Genomic DNA, 18,969 nt, shown 5'->3' with positions numbered 1-18,969 from the left:
GGCTAACAATCTAAACGAGTATTTTGCATCTACATTCACACATGAGGAGTTATTCAGGAAGGGGAATGTCGTAGGTGAAGTAAACATTGGCAGTGAGCTAGATGATTTTCTAATAACTGAGAGGAAAGTGGAGGAGAAATTGTTGAGGATAAACATAAAAAAGGCACCCGGGGTGGATGGGATCTATCCAGTTATATTAAAGGAGGCAGCAAAGGAAGTAAGCAAACCACTAGCCATAATTATGAGAGCTTCTTTGGACTCAGGGGAGGTACCCATGGACTGGAGATGTGCAAATGCAACCCCAATTCACAAAGGAGGATCAAAGGCTGACACAAGTAATTATAGACCTGTTAGTTTAACTTCGGTTCCAGGAAAATTAATGGAGGCACTGGTTAAAGAAGCACTGCAGGATCATCTGGACAAGAATTCAGTTATAGCTCAGACACAGCATGGGTTTGTTAAGGGCAGGTCTTGTCTGACCAATTTGATTGGATACTATGATGTAGTCACAAAAGAACTGGATGCAGGGAATAACTTTGATATTATATATTTGGATCTTAGAAAGGCTTTTGATACTGTTGCGCATGGAAGACTGCTGCACAAATTGGAGAAGTGTGGCATTCGAGGCAAATTGCTGCTATGGATAAAGGGATGGTTGAGTGGCAGAAGACAGAGAGTGGTAATCAATGGACACTGCTCAACGTGGACTAATGTTATTAGTGGAGTTCCTCAGGGTTCAGTGTTGGGTCCATTGTTGTTTTCTGTATTTATAAATGATATTGATGATGGTGTATCAGGCTTAATGTCCAAGTTTGCAGACGATACAAAGGTTGGCAGGGTTGTTAAGGACACTACTGATACTATGCTGCTGCAACAGGATCTGGAAAGGTTGAGCAGATGGGCTGAGAGGTGGCAAATGAAGTTTAACATTGACAAATGTAAAGTACTACATATGGGAAACAGTAACCCCAGATCAACGTATCAACTCTGTGGTACTACGCTGACAGTGGTAGAGAATGAAAAGGACCTGGGGGTAATTGTGCAGGCAGATATGAAGTTCTCTGAGCAGTGCAGACGAGCTGCAAGGGTAGCTCATGGTGTCTTGTCAATGATATACAGGAATTTTTCTAGCAGGGACAGGGATGTGATTATTCCCTTGTATAAGGCATTGGTCAGGCCACACCTTGAGTACTGTATACAGGTCTGGAGGCCTAATTTCAAGAAGGATGTAGAGCTGATGGAACGAGTACAGAGAAGGGCAACAAGATTAGTGAATGGAACAAAGGGTTGCTCTTACGAAGAAAGGCTTAAGTTTTGCAAATTACAGAGCCTGGAGACTAGGCATCGCCGAGGTGATCTGATAGAGGTGTACAAGGCTTTGAATGGCTTGAGCATGCTCAATGCCGATGGGATTCTTCCTCTTGCTCAGAATAATCACCTGAGAGGGCATAAATTCAAATTGAGGAAGGACGGATGTCGGATAGATGTGCGGAAATTCGCCTTTAGCCAGCGGGCAGTTGGTTTATGGAATAGACTTCCATCGCTTGTTGTTGAAGTTGATAGCCTAAACAAATTTAAGGCTCAGCTGGACAGGTATTTCGAACGAATTGAGGGGTGAAATGGGAGTAGTGGTTGTTTTTTTTTTTTTTTTTTTTTTTTTTTGGCTGATGCTGAATAAGCTTGCTTTCTTGCATCATATGCCTCTACTAATGCTAATGCTAATGCTAATGTCAAGAACCATCGATGTCAAGTGGACCAATCTATATAGATATGTAAACTATTACTTCTATCACCATTGACTCTGTGGTAAATATGTAAATCACCTGCCAAATAATGGCAACTGTAGAATACGCCATGCACCATACCTAAATCATCTATCAAAACATGTTGCAACCTGAAAATATGGTGGAATGAAGCCTGTAGCAATGCAAAAAAAAAACAGGAATTTATTTCAGAAACTTATTCACTTGTTGTCATGTATGACACATTAGTAAGATGTAAGAATGGGCCTGATACGCATCCACTGTAAATAGATTCACAGATATTGCAACAGTTTAAATCAGAAAATATAATGGGAAATAATCTCCTCTAACCATTCCAATATTGCTTCTAAAAGGGAAAGAAATCCTTGAAATTGCCAATTCTTTAGGTGAAACATTTGAAATACTTTCAGCTGTAACTGCATGCCTTTCAGTGTAAAGTACATACATAAAAATATAATTTGAATTTTAATACTACACCCAGCTTCCATATAATGTACCTCTTATCGTGACCGAGTTAATGTAGTGCACTTACGCAATCAAATTATGGTGCTGCAGGTCCACATGGAGTTTTATTCCACGATTGATCATTTGAGTGAAGAGTGTAATTGCTTTTCTACAAATGTTAAACTCTTTGTTGAGGATGCTGCTAGCTGGTGTCATTCTGGTAGTGTCATGTTGTCTTTACTGTCAGTGAGCAAAACGTGAAAGAAGCTAAAATCAACCATGCACTGTGGTGAGTGGTCTGCCACTGCGAAATGTAAACTACATCTGAAGCAAGCAAGATAGCATTTCTGTTGGAAGACATGGATCAAATGTGATGACAGTAGCATTCTTTAGTAATTCTACAGGAAAGATGCTGCTAATTTTAAATTCTTGTTTTTTTTTAAACAAGAATTTAATTTTTAAAAAAATAAAATCCAAGGAAACTCTTGGATTTTATTTTTTATGGCCAAACTTCTTCAATAACAAAACAATTAATTATGCAGATCGATCAGAAACACGATTGCAGAAATTTAACCCCAGGGGCTCACATCTGGTGAGTATGGGCTTGGCACACCCAAGGTCCTGAGCTGGATATCATTATTCTTCTCCTTCTTGGTGATTCCCTTCTACTTCTGACTCTTGTTTTCTCTCTCTCTTGGGGTAATTCAGAAATTTTTTTTTTTTTTTTTTTTTTTTTGGTTGGTGCAGCATAAGCCTCAGGCTTCCTTGCACCATATGGCTAATAATAATAATAATAATAATAATGATGATGAAGAATAAATGTCCTTTAACATTTGTAAATCTTAAATAATTTCTCTATTATTATAATTTGCTTGCTTTTACAGGCTACGTTTTTATTTCTTTGGATAAATCAATCATTGTGTAAACAAACTAATTAGCTAACTAATTTCATTCTTGATAACGTAACCCCTGTTTTTAACACTATGTCTATGGGAAATAAATTCCCGCTTTATGAGGGCGCACTAGGAACGAGTTAACTCGTAAAGTCGAGAACTACCTGTATACTGATCATGCACACACGCACACAATTATATGAAGTTAGGAGGATGACCTTGTCCTTTTAGGTTTGAGTCCAGCACAATACCAACTTGTGTAGTTAAAGCTATGGCTGAAATGTTCACAGGAGAATAAACTTTGCATTTGAAATGGGTGCCTTGGCATTGCAACAAATAGCATTACTAAAAGATTAATCTGCCATTTATTTAACAGATGAGAACATCTTTTAAATAATCCCTCTTAAATTATCTCTGTTTTAATTTAGGGGTTAAAAACTCAAAGCAGCATTCTGATAGGGGGAGTAGAAAGAAAACGGCAAAACGTTTGCAGACGAGGTGTGGGACAAGAGACTGAGGTAGAAATTGGGGAGGGAAAAAAAAAAAAAAAAAAAGTACAGCCAAACAGTCTGTCTTCATTTACCTAATAGACCTATGGTAAGCACCGCCTATAGTGATAACTGGTTATTAGAATCAACTGCATTATAGAATCAAATTTCGAAGAACCAATTAAAATCAATATAAAATGCACCACACTTTCATCATTTACAAGAATCACATTTTTGGCAATAAGAAACAATTCTGAATGCCTCTGTGTTATTTTTCTAAAGCCTCTGGAGGTCACAACCATAAAGAACAAAAACAATCTGCACTTTCTGGTTTATTGGACTTTTCTGTTAATGCAATTCTGTTAGTGCAATAAATGGGTAGTAAACTCGATCTTATTGCATTGCAATAATACTGATAGCTGGAATTCTGTGTTTTCACATTAATATGGTGAAATGTGTTTCCCTTTCGCTGAAATGTGCTCTTCATTTCTATATCTAAACTTCGTCTCACTTGTGTGTATTGTGTTAGTTCCAATTTATGCATGCCGCGTGCTTTGTTATTGATTGACTGTGTTTTTAATTTTACTACTACAAAAAAAAAAAAAAAAAAAAAAAAGTCCACGAACAGAAAGAGATGAACTTGAATAAAAATTAAGTTATGAAATATAGAAATGTGCGATAAATTAAACTTACGGAATACATCTCAAAAGGAAGCGGCAGTAAAATTAGTAGTTCCTCGGTCATCTTTTATCAAAATTATTAAAATCACGTCACACATTAAACACTAATGTGATTAGTCAAACCAGAAAACAGAAGCAAGAAGGGAAATGACAAACAGTAGATTGTTTGTTATTTGGTTTTTAGGAGCATTAGCAACTAAGACCATATTGCTCTGGGAATATGCGGTGGTCATTCCTTGACCTTTCCGCATCCTCCGTATTTGGTGATGACAGGCTCGAACCCCAGTCTAATCAAGAAGACAAACAGTAGATGAAGCTCTGTTCGTTTGGATCAAACAGGCCAGGTTCATTTAATGCACTAATCAATTGAAGCATACTTCTACAAAACGCTAATGATTTAGCTGAAAAACAACTAGAAGAGTTTAAGGCAATGGACGGATGACTGACAAGATTGAAGGAGAGGCATAATATTGTTTACAAAAATCTTCACGGAGAAAAACAGGATTCTGATATTTCTGCAGCTGAAACCTTGTTGAAAACCTCTGGGCAAATTGTGTTAAGCACTTATCATCCTGTACAGATTTTTTAATACAGACAAAACAGGATTATACTAAGGGCTAACTGAGACCATTGCACAGTTTTTAAAAATTCCCCTGCATCTGCAGGAAATAAGATCAAGGTATGATTACAGTTCTTTTAACATGCAACATGACGGGAACAAGCAAGCAAGATGGTAGATGACTTTCATCAACCGGTGAAATACCAACACTGCTTATTGGAGGCTTGAAGTGGTGCAAAGTGGTAGAGCAAAGTTTCCGGCATCCCCCCCCCCATCTCCCATACTTCTCCTTCAACCCATGCACGGTATAAGTACTATAGGTTTTGATACCTTTCGTGTTTGGGGTTTTCATAAAAAAAAAAAAAAAAAAAAGATGAAGCCATTAGTTATAGGCAAGAGTAAATTGCCTAGATGTTTTAACCAATTAAAACAGCTGCCTGTTGAATATGCCAATGCTCGGATGACAGCTTCTTAATTTGAAGATCATCTTCATAAATGGGATTTGCAATTGGATAAGAAACACAAAAAAATTGCACTGGTTTGGGACAACCACACAGCTCATCCAAAGTTAGCTTACTAAAACATTGAATTAGTTTTTCTACCTTTGAATACCACATCACTGATTCAACCTCTGGACCAGGGAGGTTGAAGGTCTTAAAAACTTTAAGACCTTTATAGATTGGATATGAGGCTTCATCTATCGAGTCTATAGATGAAGATTTGGGAACATCATCTGATATCGCAAAGCAGATAACTGTCCTAGATTCACTTCATGTGAAAATCAGTGCCTGAAATAAAGTTTCCGAAAAACCTGCATTAGCAACTGTTTCAAAAAATGTGGATTAATTATTCATGATAGTCAACGAAGTCAAGATACTGATCATGTTGAAAAGTCTTAAGACATGGGTGAACAGGAGTTTAATGACTTAGTGGACATAGAAAGTGATCTACAAGTTACTACAGCTTTAACAGATGAAAAAATTGTCCAGTCTGCTACAGATAATTGTTAAGGAGGAGGAAAATGAAGATGAACCCGAACACAAATTCCAGTTACAAAACGGCAAACTCGTGAAGCTATAGCAGTCCTGTGGATAGCGCTGGAAGAAACTGGTGCAATTGATTGTGAATATACTGTTATATAATATTTAAAAATCTATAAATATACTTTGTAGTGATAATTTAAAGCAATCAAAAATAAGTGACCTTTTAAATTATAATCATATTACAAAGTAGTATGTTTAATATGTATATAATTAAGCTATGTATGTAAGTATAAATTTATTTTTATTTTGCTAACCTGCAGATAATATTCTTCAGATTTTCGCGTATCATTTAATTGGTAATAAAGTGTGAATTTCTGCTTTCTATTTTTATATTAATAGCCTCTGAATAATATTTATCAATTTTCACTTATTAGAATCGGCGTTTATATCAATAAAAATTCGATTTGCAAATATGATCACTATAACCGGCGGTAAAGACCGTCTGTTCTGATCAATAAAACCATTGCACTATAGAACAAAAAATCTTACTGGCCACAAACACACCTTAAAGGAAAAGTAAATTTCTAATTTAATATAATTTCAACAAGACCAATAACAATATATTTTATAATTTTTAAAAGCATAAAAAATCTAAGTTGAATTTCAATTCCGTTTTGTAAAGCGATAAAAGTAGGATAATGCAAAAACAACAAGCTCAACTTCCATCCATACTAATTGACTAAATTTAATTACAGGTGGACTTTAACAATATATTCAAGATGATTATATAAATATGTACTTTAATTTGTTTCAATTTACCTTTCAGTAGAAACTGTCAGTTAAAAAGTGTAAATAGTGAAAAAGTGGTTTTGCAAAGGCATATTTAATGGTAATAACAGATAGAAACTTAAGAAAATAAATAGGACCAAAATAAAATGACAATCAATAGAGAGAAAATGTAAGTATAGAGATCTCAATATAACACAAATGTCAGTGATCAACTTTAACACGCATCAAACACAAAAAGTAAAATTTGTCTTATTTTTATTATTTTTTTTAATGTAACTAAAAGACATGCTGCACCAAGCAAGTATTTTTAATGTAAGAATTGCATCCCACATGCTTTTTAAAAGTGTAATTCTTTTCACACCAGTGGATTAAATTGAATTCTGTTTTAAATTCCAATGACTTTTACTGATGTTAAAAAAAAAAAAAAAAAAAATAGTATTACAATATAAAACATTAAACCAGAATATTGTATGTAGTTAAAAAATAATTTTGAATTTATCTATTTTGAAATATTTATTCTTCACACACAAGGCATTGTTCATAGGGAAACCAATAAGACAACATCATAAGCAAAGAAAAGGTCCTGCATGCCTAATATAATGATTTAGCATGGTCAAGGTCTTGTACATTTTGGTTTCCATGAATTACACAAAAGAAAATACTGACTACATTGAACTTGCACTTTCTTTTCAAGTGCACTGTGCAATGTTATGAACTATGTTCAAAATATCACAATATAACTATATAAAAACATAAGATAGTGATACAGAATATCACCCTTTAACCCTCTTATGTAGACTGCAGTGAGAAACGTTTAGCATAACTGAACAGCAAAGTTAATGCACAGTACATTACATTTCAGGTGAGTTCAAATTTTTTTCTTAAAATAACTGAATGTTTTTTTCTTTACCAGTGATTAATAGAAGGGAAAAGTAAATATAGTTAGTGCCTTATCAATTAATTAGTAAGATTATTACTTTAAAGAACAATTAATAAAAATCTACAGTTTTACATTCTGTAAATTTAACTTTTCTGTTTAATTAGAAACTGTATAATATTTACTCTTCTCCAGTATACTCTTATTTTTTTAAGTCTCTTTTCTCTATACAGCATATGTATCTCTTCAAAAGCAACACCATGTTCATGCCTGGGTGTGAATTAACAATACAGTAATACCCCGACTTACGCGAACTCGGAGTTACGCGGTTCTTGATTTTTTCGTTTGGCAACGCTGTCGCCCACTATCTTCAAGGTCGTTTTTCATATGTTATCGATATCCGGTGCGACGGCGGAGATTGAGAGCAAAAGATGAACAAAATTCAATTTTGCTGCTTTTATGTTTTTTATATCAGTGAAGGGGAAACACATTTCACCATAATAACGTAAAAACCAACACAATTCCAGCTATCGGTATAATCGCAAATGCAATTAGATCGAGTTTACTACCAGTTTATAACAGATTTCACTAGCAGAAACGCAACTGGATTTTTATTGTTTTATGGTAGTAACCCCTAGAAATGTGAGGTGTTAATAGTGTATCTCTGCCTTTATGGTGTTGTTTATTCAGTTGCTACATGCGCACAGCTTTGTTTATGCGTATCAAGCGTGCTCCTCGTTTTGTAATTGGGCTTTATTCCCTAAAAATTAAAAGGTGTGAAAAGGAAGCGTCCTGGTGAAGACACAGCAGATTCAGAGAGAAAAAGGAAAGCAATTATCGATAAACAGAGGCAGACTGGATCAAAAATTCTTACACGGGAAAATTTATAGTGGCCTCACACTATGGTTTATGGCCAAAATCACACTGGCCCACCGGGGTTTCCCCGGTAAGGCTTATGGCCAGTCCGCCTCTGTCGATAGAGAAAAAATATGAAATTGTGAAATGCTTTGAGCGAAATGAAAGACCATGTGATATTGCACATGCTACAGGCCTAAATGAAGCAACGGCGAAAAGCACATGACAATTGCAAACTTGACAGGTTGAAAATTGAAAAGATCTCAATTGTAAAGGGCTTAAAAATTTTAGAAAACATAGACTCCAACGAAGAACGCGTTATAACTACAAAGCAAGGAATAAAAAAAATTATTAGCTTGCTATGAAGAAATTCTGCGTGAAAAAAAGGAACGCGCTGTGTCATCAGACGAATTTGTTAGATTTTATGAAGCCATCGACATCGAAATAACTTTTTAACGTAAGTCATTTGTTTTTTTAATACATATTTTGTATTAATATGTATAAAGAACTGCAATTTTATTAATATTTTTCTTCTAAACTAGTGTTTTTGTTAGTCCTTGGTCCCAATTAAGCAAAATTTATATGTATTTATATGCAAAGTTGTACCCCGACTTACGCGATTTTCGTCGGACCCACCTATCGCGTAACTTCGGGGTATTACTGTACATAAAGAAGAGTGCACAGACTGAGCTACAAATTTATGTTTTCTATACAAATTCTATTAGGGAAAAAAAATAAATAATTTTTGAATTTTTATTTGTTCGATTTTAATGAAAATTCGAATATCTTCACATATACTGTGAAAAGCATGTAACAACTTGAGTTGTTATGTTCAGATGGACAGATATGTTGCTTATGCATAACAGTATTAGTAGGGTAAATGATGAAAAAAAAAAAAAAAAAGAGTTTACAAATCATCAGTGGGGGGGGGAGAAAGAAAGGCCCACCACCTTGAAAGCTTCTTGTCTTATACACAGTGCATGTACATTTTAGTGTTTTTTTTTTTTTTTTTAGTTGATTTATCATATATTTTAAATGCATGTTTTATTTTATTATAAGTAGCAGTGATTTTATATTCTTGTACATGATAAACAGTTTGAAGTCAGTATTTGCAACTTTTGCTATCATAACCCAGCCATATCCCACATCACTTGTCCATTCATTCCAATAGTTTATCTAGTTCTTCCAGAATTGATTCAATCTATTCACTTCCAGAACAGAACACAGGGGCCTCCATAGCCAGGTGGGAAGGAGCAGTGGTGTGTAGCACACGCTTCTTGATTAGATCGCCGTTCAAGCCCGTGACCACCAAATACGGAGGATGCGGAAAGGTCAAGGGAACAACAACAACAGGTGGAAGTTTCGGCCAACAATCAACCCCCCCCCCCCACTGGCTAAAGGCAAACTTCTGAACATCTATTAAATAGCCTTCCTCAATTTGAAATTATACCCCCAGCCCTCATGTGTAGTATGGGCAATAGATAGAATGCTACCAGTACTGAGCTTGCTCAATCCATAAAACGCCTTAAATATCTTAATCAGATCACCTTGCAGGTACTTAATTTCCATATGCTGCAGTTTGTAGAACTGAAACCTTACTTGGTAGGCTTCAATTCTATAAACTGCATATGTATGTAAACATGGCTAAAAATTATCCTGCCTTGATCCCACGAAACTAACAAAGTTTAATAAGAATAAAATTTATTAATATTAAATATTGCATCTTTTTGAGAAGCCATAATTATATTACCTAGGGTTACATATTTTCTCTTTAAAATCCAGGAACAAATGTTCCTGGATTTTAAAGATAAAGTTTTAGTTTCAATGCAAAGAATAGAAAACAAGTTAGTTAATGTATGCAGGGTGTTACATTTCAGGCATGTAAGCAAAAAGTAATAATTTGAGACTTATATAAAAAAAAATTAATTGACACGAAAATTTGTTACAAAGTTTCCTAAAATATTCTAAATAAATATTGAAATTTTCAATGGAATAGAGCTCCTATTTCTAATTTATAGTAATATTTCTGTAGGGAAACTGGGGAGGGAACCAGAATTGAATTTTGCACATCTATTATACAACTGTCTTTCCTCAGTTTGAATTTATGCCCTGTCAGGTTCGTAATTTGAGCAAGAGGAAGAATTCCATCAGAATATCGAGCTTGCTCAACTCACTCAAGGCCTTATACGCCTTAATCAGATCACCTCGCAGGTGCCTAAGTCTCCAGATGCTGAAATTTGCAGAACTCAAGCCTTTCTTGGTAAGACCACCCTTTCATTACCCTCACCAATCTTACTGCCCTTCTCTGTACTCGCTCAAGCAACTCTACATCCTTCCCAAAATGAGGCCTCCACACCTGTACACAGTATTCAAGGAGCAGCCTGACCATTGCTTTATACAAAGGTATAATCACCTCCTTTTCCCTACTAGCAAAATTCTTGTTTATCATTGACAATATGATATATGAAGTATATGAGATCAAAATTATTTTTTGCATTCAGTTCCTTTGTGACCACATCATAGTATCCAATCAATAAGACAAGACTTCCCCTTAAACTCATGCTGTGTCTGATCTGTAACCGCAGTCTTATCTAGAAGATCAAGCAATGCTTCTTTAACCAGTGACTCCAATATTTTCTGCAGAACAGAAGTTAAACTAACAGGTCTGTAATTAGTTGTGTCACCTTTTGATCTCCCCATTCGTGAACTGGGAATATATTTGCATGTATACACATGTAAGGATGGGGAGACATTTTCAGAATTTGCTGTAACATAGAAAGAAAAATGTATTTTGTGATCTGCAAGCACCCTGAATAACAGCAGTCATGTACAAGAATCGATAAATTGTTAGCCTTATTTCTCTACAAATAATATCACAACTTAATTTTATGATTAACTGAGAAAATGCAATAAGAACACAATCCTAAAGTTTTCATTTTAAAAATAATGAATAATCAATACCTGATCATATAACTTTCCCACTAATTTTAAATGGCTACGACCCTGCTCGCGGTATATCACACAATTTCTTTGCTGGGCCATCAAGAGGCAGAGTGGTAAAGCCAAATCATTTTCTAATAATGCATCCTTCAATCGCTGAGAGGATTTTTTGGTATTTCTCATCTGGGTAAAATATCCACCCTATAAAAAAAAAAAAAAAAAAAAAAAGGAATTTATTAATAGACGACCTGATATTAGAAACTTCTTTCTGTAAAACAAATCGTACATAAGCATTGAATTTTACATATCCTTGATAAACAGACAATGAAATTTAGATTTTTTACTGGACTAAACCATTTTGTAATGTTCTAGAAAGCATCTGCATCAGTTATATAATCATGCTACCCTACTGTACCATCTATGGCCCAAGTACAAATGGTTTATTTGAGGAGTCTGGTAACATGTTACTTTTCAACACAGTCCCTTTTCGAGTTAATATGCTTTTGCCACCAATGATGTAATGCATTAATTCCAGCTGTGAGAAAAGTTTTCTCTTGGGACTCCAAGAATACATCTACTCCAGCAGTGATGTTACTGTTGTTCAGCAAATAGATGCCAGCCAGGTATTTTTTTTAATTACAAATTACAAAATAGGCGAAAGTCCAATGGCACTAGATCAGATGAATATTGGGGATGGTCCAAGATTTCAATGCTGCACTCATGCAGTGCAGCCATGGCAGTGACAAACTGGTTGGCTGAGTTTTCATCAGCATTTATCTTTTATGCTTTCAAACAAATGCCTACAAGTTTTGCATAATATGCCCTTATCATTGAAGGTAATCCACTTGTAAAACACCTTTATTACAAAATGGTACCATTATTTATAAGTGGTGTATATATAAGCATCCCAAGAAACTACTGTCATCACCTTGCCAACAGAAAGAACTGTCCTGGACTCCTTTTGAGAGAGAGAGAGAGAGAGAGAGAGAGAGAAGTGCTGTGTTTCTACTGTTTGGACTGCTCCTTTGTCTCCTGCTGAAAGTGATGGTCCCACATCTCTTGGATGAGCAAAAATCATGCATGAAAATTTACTGCATCTACTTGAAAATCAGAACTAGAACAGCAATTGGTTAGATAGAACTTGCAAAGAAGCATATATTTGCAGGAAGAATGTATATCGAATTAAGAAAAAGTTAGGTTAGATGCACTGTATGAGCATCTAACATAACACGAAAGGAGATCATTAGAAGAATTTAAGCTTTGCATTTGTGGGTATAGAGCAGGGGTGGCCAGAGAGTCGATCGTGGATTTAATTTCGGTTGATCACAACAAATTTTAAATATACAGTCATCCCTCGATTTGTGCACCTTGTGCAATGAAATTTTTGAGATGGTAGATCGAGGCACATTTTGAAGGAAAAAAGTAGGTCGCATCACAAATTAAGTTGGCCACTCCTGGTATAGAGGAAGCTTGAATGCACAAAGTGGATAAAACAACAGGGACAGAACCGAGCAAGTATTGAGGATGACAGGTGAAAAGTAAAGTATCAAAGATCCCATTAGAAAAAGAAAGAAAAACTGGATTGAACATGAACTAAGGAGGGGAGTTGTTATGAGATATAACTGAAGGGGAACTAGTGGGTGAATTGGATGAAGAAAAATAGGAATGTCAAATGATTTGACAGGCTGATGGATACCATTGAAATCTGGCTGCCATAGAACTATCATGGTAGAAAACCAATGATGGTGATATTTAGGACAGATTTCCTTCCTAAACTTTTATCTCATCTATCAATGTTGTTGTTATTTGGTTTTTAGGAGCATTAGCAACTAAAGCCGTATTGCCCCGGGATATACGGTGGTCATTCTCTGACCTTTCCGCACCCTCCATATTTGGTGATGACGGGCTCGAACCCCGGTCTAATCAAGAAGCGTGTGCTACGCACGCTGCTCCTTCCCACCTGGCTACGGAGGTGCCTCATCTATCAATCACTTATAGGGGTATACATTTACTGGTGAATGCAACAACAATATAAGATACCTTGCAAGCTTAAATCACTCTATCTTGGAAATTAAAGCTTTGTAATCTTATCAAACACCACAGTGATTCTCAAATTTGCCAAACTCCTGCATTACTTTCAAACAAATAGCCAGTTAAATTTTTGTCTTGGCCTTTATTTGTAAGTGGTGCAACAGTGGGACAACTCTTTGTGATGGTAAAGTTTTGTCTGCTGTAAGCATTAACACAATTTTTAAGACCATTGCATTAAATAAGTACCCTAAATCTGCTGGTCACAAAAACACATGAAAGGAGATCTTCTAAACTTATAATAATCATACTGGTTTTTTAGTCTAAATTGGCTGGTTTACAGCAATCTCTACACCCATTAGCCATAACAGATTTGGAGGAGGTTCACAATCCTCTTGTTATGCGAATATCTTCTACAGAGTAAACACAATCTGCAAACCAGACTATGAAATTACAGAGGATTTTAATTAGCAGGAAAGGGGGGAGCAGTCTCTGCCCTTTCCATATCTAGACTCACCATTACTAGATGTTCATTTTCAACATATGCATTGTGAATGTTAGTTTCTGCTCTTCCCATAAGGTCCAAGCTGGATCTGTTTTGTCGGAAACTGCATTGGTTGATATTCAGCAGTATTTTACTTTCAAGGATCCATTTTAATCTGCTATGTATCATTTTTTTTCTAGTGTTTCAATTTCTAGGAAAATTGTCAGTAGTTTTGTGGAAGTGATTTGTCCTTTCTTGGTTTTGGAAAGGCAAGAATTACAGAATGATGCCACGAGGAAGGATAAACACATTCAAGAAATATCCAGTTGTAGAAAACTAGTAATAAGCTTAAGGCTGCATTATTTAGATGTTTAGCATTATGTTGTAGATTCTGTCGAGTCCTGCTGCACTATTTGCTATTCTGTTCACAGCTTCTTAGATTTCAGCTGGGATGAAGGGCTGATTATAAAGAAGGGATTTCATTGTGTTGAAATTAATTTTATATTTTTCTGGCAAAGTTTTGATTTTCAGGAAAGAATTGTCGTATGCAGATGATGCTGATATTTGACTGAAAATCTCTCCAAGGAAATCACCCATTTCCTTAAGAGAAGATAATTCTCGTCCATTCATAATGGATGATTGTAAGATTGGAGAAGTAAAAGGAATGCACTTATTATTTAATTGTTGGATTCTTCCATATTAGCCGATTGCTGGTGTCCTTCATGATGGTACTGGCAAATAAACATAAGTAAGATGGCCAGTATTTAGTAAGGTTAACTGCTGTTGATTCAGAAATGTCTCAATCACATGTCCTCTTTTATCCATGCTTGAAGATCCCCACATGGGTGATGCCTATTGAAATCTCCAAAGAGATAGAAAGGTGTTGGCAATTGTACTATAAGCTCTTCTAGTTCTTTAGCACGAAAGGTCTATTTGTCGGGAGGTATATTGAAACAAGAGTTAGTGTTTTTCTAAGTGCAACATGCACAACAACAGCTTCTAAGTCAGTCTATAGAGAGATATGTTGAGCAGGGATTTTATAGTTAACTGGTAATGCTACCCTTCCATGTGCGGATTTTGCAGTATTCTGTCTTTTCTGTACATTGTGAAGTTTCTAATTGAGAGAGTCACCTGTGGTGGTGTTAAATTATTTCTTGCAGACAAACACTCGGTGGATTGTACTTATTGATCAGGTCATACAGATCATCAGTATTGGCTTGTATGCCTCTGCAATTCCATTGAAGTATGTGCTGCGTTATTTGGTTTTAGAAGTTATGTTTTGATCTGTGGATATTTTGGAGCAGTTTAAAATGATCTGTTTTATTTCTATCCTTTTTGGGGAAAACTGGTCACTCTGTATCCACATATTCCTCTGAATGAAGTTCTAATTTAGTTTCTTCTGGGTTAGTTTTGTTGTCAATATCCATATGTATAGGGAATTGTTTATTGGTCTGAGAACGATCTGTTGGTATTCTTTCATCTGTTAATTGCTTGTTCTATTTAGTTTTGTTTGACAGGCTGCGGCTTAGCGTTAAGCACAGACTTGGCCCAATCGGAGAAAGAAGTGTTCAGAGAGACTGTAATGTCAATTTGAGTAGCAATAGCATGTTTCTGTTGGGTTACTTGTGCATATGTGTTTCGGCATAAACTGCATTATGTACCTTTGGCTTCCAGGTATGTTACTTTGTTTTCTGTTTTGCATTTCTTTTCCAACTTTTCACATTTCACAATTTTTTGAATATGCCAGATGATTTCCTTTGCAACTGGGACAGGTGAACGAGGTTACAGTACAGTCTGCCTGAGTGTGTTCTTTTGAACCACAATTTAGACTTATCATAGAGGTGCAGCATGCTACCTGGGAGTGTCCCTATTTCTGGCACTTATAATACCTGATGAGATTCGTCATATATTGACATATATCACAATTTAGAAAGCCTGCTTTAATCATTGTTCGTAAGTTTGGAGTACTGAAAGTCAGTATTGTTTCATGTAGGTGTTCTCCATCTTTACGGATTAATACTCTCTTTGCTTGTATGACTCGACTCTTTGATCAGACAGTGCTTACACAATTTCTTCCTCTGAGATGTTAATAATGAGGTCCCATTCTGCTATAACTCCTTTGGATGTATTCAGAGTGGCATGTGGTGTTATATATTTACAGGTATTCCACCAAGGGTAGTCCAGTTTTATTAATGTTTTGGTTTTTCTACCAGCAGATCTCCAGACTAGACATTTTACTATCTTTGGTGGTACTGCAGCATTTTCTGGATATTTCTGAATTAGAAATAGGGATAACTTGCTCACAGAACAGTCTGACAGTGAATGAATAAGGAGAAAGGCTGGGTGATCTTGTTACCATGGATTTTTTTTTGCCTTTTATTTTGATAACTGTCACGATCAGGTTGGTCCATATTGGCAGATGATCTCACTGGATCAAGCGGAGGAAAGTTACCAGTCCCGCCACGGGGAAGCAGGAGTAATGTCACGTGTGGCCAAGCGGTTGTTAGGTTAGTAACTCTAATAAGAAATAAAAGGTGTATTTTCTTTCTTGACTTAACTTACTATTTGTAAGCTGACCGGGCTAGCTGGGTGGATAAAGTGCCTGCCTGGCAAACCAAAGGTCGCAGGTTCGAATCCCGCCTTGGGCTTGGATATTAAAATGGTGCCGTACTATCCGGTTGGATCTCACGGCCACGATACACGAGGGAAGCAGCGAAAAAAACTGGTTCCTTCATAGCTCACATCATACGATGATAAAAAAAAAAAACTATTTGTAAGATGAAGTCGACTGTTCTTTTTGAAGAACTTAAAAGAAATTAACTTTAAACTTAAAGAGAAGAGTAATTCGTTTTAAGGAAAATGCTTTAGATCACTTTATAGAGCTCAGAAATCGCTTGGCCACAGAAACTCTTGGCACCGGGGGCAGAGAGAGAGAGAGAGAGAGAGAGAGAGAGAGAGAGAGAGAGAGAGAGAGAGAGAGAGAGAATAAAAGTACTTTTTTGGTGGGAAGAAGGCCAGAAGATTATGTCAGTTTTATTAAAATTGTGTAATAATTATTTATAAGTAAACAATACATTATATTATTATGTATATGATATACAAGTAACTTATAAATAAACAATGTTATCATGAATAAGGTTTCTGTGCAGTTTTTTCTTGTCCTGTGCAATTCAATTACAATATTGCATGTGAAAGTTATTTGTTCTACAAGAATGGTATTGAGTTTTAACTGAAAACGCAAGGCTTTCCAAGGTCTGACTGAATCCTCTTTTTTTTATTTTTAATGATAATAGTTAGTTTGTCTCTTGTTCATGAAATTATAACGACTGTAATTTATTAATATTTTCTTACAAAAAAGAAAAAAAAAAAAAAAAAAAAATCAGTGAATATTTTGGCTAATGTCAATTTTTTTTAAAACAAAAGGAATTTCAAATAGTTATTTTATTTTTATAATAAGAAGAGAAACGTTCTACATTAATAAAAAAGCATAACTACATTTCTGTTCATAATTTTTGCAACTAAATTTGCAAGACATTTAACATCATATACAGTTTTTGGGTGATTTCTCAGTTCCTATGCATCTAATAAGTCCACAGAATCTGGAATTGTACATTTGCATATGATGTCTTCCATTATTTTTATTAATTCATCCGTTGATGACACTGGCACTTATGAGAACTTCAGCACCTGTGATGAAGCTGACACGATGCCTTTTACATCAATTAATCCTCAATAACACTGTTATTTACACACACAGTCACCATTATTTTCTAGGCATTTCCGCCTTCTCTGAGTCAGACGCTGTATATCAATCCTGTAAAACTCCTTACTCTTCCTCTGGATGGCTTTGCGAACACTGTGCTTGAGCTGATCGTCCACAAAATGGTTCCCACGGAGCACATCCTACACCGGTCCGAAGAGGTGATAGTCGGAAAGTGCAGGATCTGAGCTATGAGAAGGGTGAGGAAGAACAGCACACCCCAGTTTCAGGATGTCCTCCATTGTGTGCAAACTGGTGTGGGGTGGTGTGTTGTCACGAAGAAGGAAAACCTCATTAAGGCTTTTGTGAGGTTGAATTCTAAAAACGCAGGCTCTTAACTTTTTCAACGTTTCCAGATATCGGAGTTGACTGTCATGCCACGCTCCAACAAGTCCACAAGCATGACCCTATCTTTGTCCCAAAGCACTGTCGCCATGACTTTACCAATAGAAGGCTGTCTTTTAAATTACTTCTTGCGCGGTGAATTTTGATGGTGCCACTCGATCGACTGTCTCTTCGTTTCAGGGTCAAAAAGGTAGACCCAGGCTTTGTCACCTGTGACTATGCATAAAAGAAAAACTTCTCCTTCACTCTCATAGTGCGGAAGAAATTCTGTAAAGATGACTTTCTGTACCTCTTTGTGCTAATCTGTCAGCATGTCAGAACCCATAGGTGCAAATCTTGTTGTAGCCTAGTTCCTTTATGATGGTTATCACAGCAGGTTTCTCTATACCTGCTGCATCACACAATTCGCGTGTTGTGATGCGGTGGTCCCCTTTGATCAGCACGTCATTCCGCCTCTTCTTGTGTATTCTCACTGACATCTAGTGACACGCGAAATGATCTACAGTGCAACATTTGAAAGCAAAAAATTAGGAGGTGACATTGTGATGAAGCTGACACGTAACAGAACATTAGAATCCATTGACAAAGTGAGAGAACATCACAGCAGCACAAACAAAGTATGATCACATCAAAAAGAATAAAATCTTCAAATGAAGCAAAACTGCTGGCCTGCAAAATATTCACACAGCCCGCAACGTAAGTCATCTGCCAGATCCGGGGGCTGCAGCAAGAACACCGATCATGACAGATTGGTGTTCTTGTCCTTATGAAAATATAATGTTAACCCACATAGTGATTCATACCAGATGTTAGAACAGATGAAGATCAAATTAGCTTTCTAATAAACATTTTTTTAGGAACGTATCATATCATGCAGGAAGTTAAAACTAGGATAATTTTCGAAATAAGAATGGTTGGTCAGAAATAACAGACTCAAAAGAGAAAAAAAACAGACTGATTAGCAATATTTACAGATTTTTTTGTTTTTGCTTATAGCTAGATGCCAAAGAAATTATATAGTTCTGGAATATTATAAAGGTAAACAGGTAGTTTCATTCAGAGATAAATATTCTTTTTTTCC

The 18,969-nt window shown here is 36.0% G+C and overlaps 1 protein-coding gene across 4 annotated transcripts in view; it reads right to left on the bottom strand.

The window, feature by feature from the left end:
* tho2 (THO complex subunit 2-like protein) overlaps window positions 1-18,969 on the bottom strand; it is a 1,047,711-nt gene that overhangs the window by 642,533 nt on the left and 386,209 nt on the right. For all 4 annotated transcript variants that reach the window (XM_090374101.1, XM_090374103.1, XM_090374104.1 and 1 more), the window contains exon 20: window positions 11,293-11,472. In XM_090374101.1, coding sequence (XP_090230227.1) covers window positions 11,293-11,472 — 180 coding nt within the window. The remainder of the gene's footprint in view (window positions 1-11,292; window positions 11,473-18,969) is intronic.

Source organism: Mastigoproctus giganteus, chromosome 5 (assembly GCF_048544385.1).
Source record: "Mastigoproctus giganteus isolate SK-2022 chromosome 5, ASM4854438v1, whole genome shotgun sequence".
Taxonomy (NCBI): domain Eukaryota; kingdom Metazoa; phylum Arthropoda; class Arachnida; order Uropygi; family Thelyphonidae; genus Mastigoproctus; species Mastigoproctus giganteus.
This window is presented reverse-complemented; position numbering and strand designations above follow the sequence as displayed.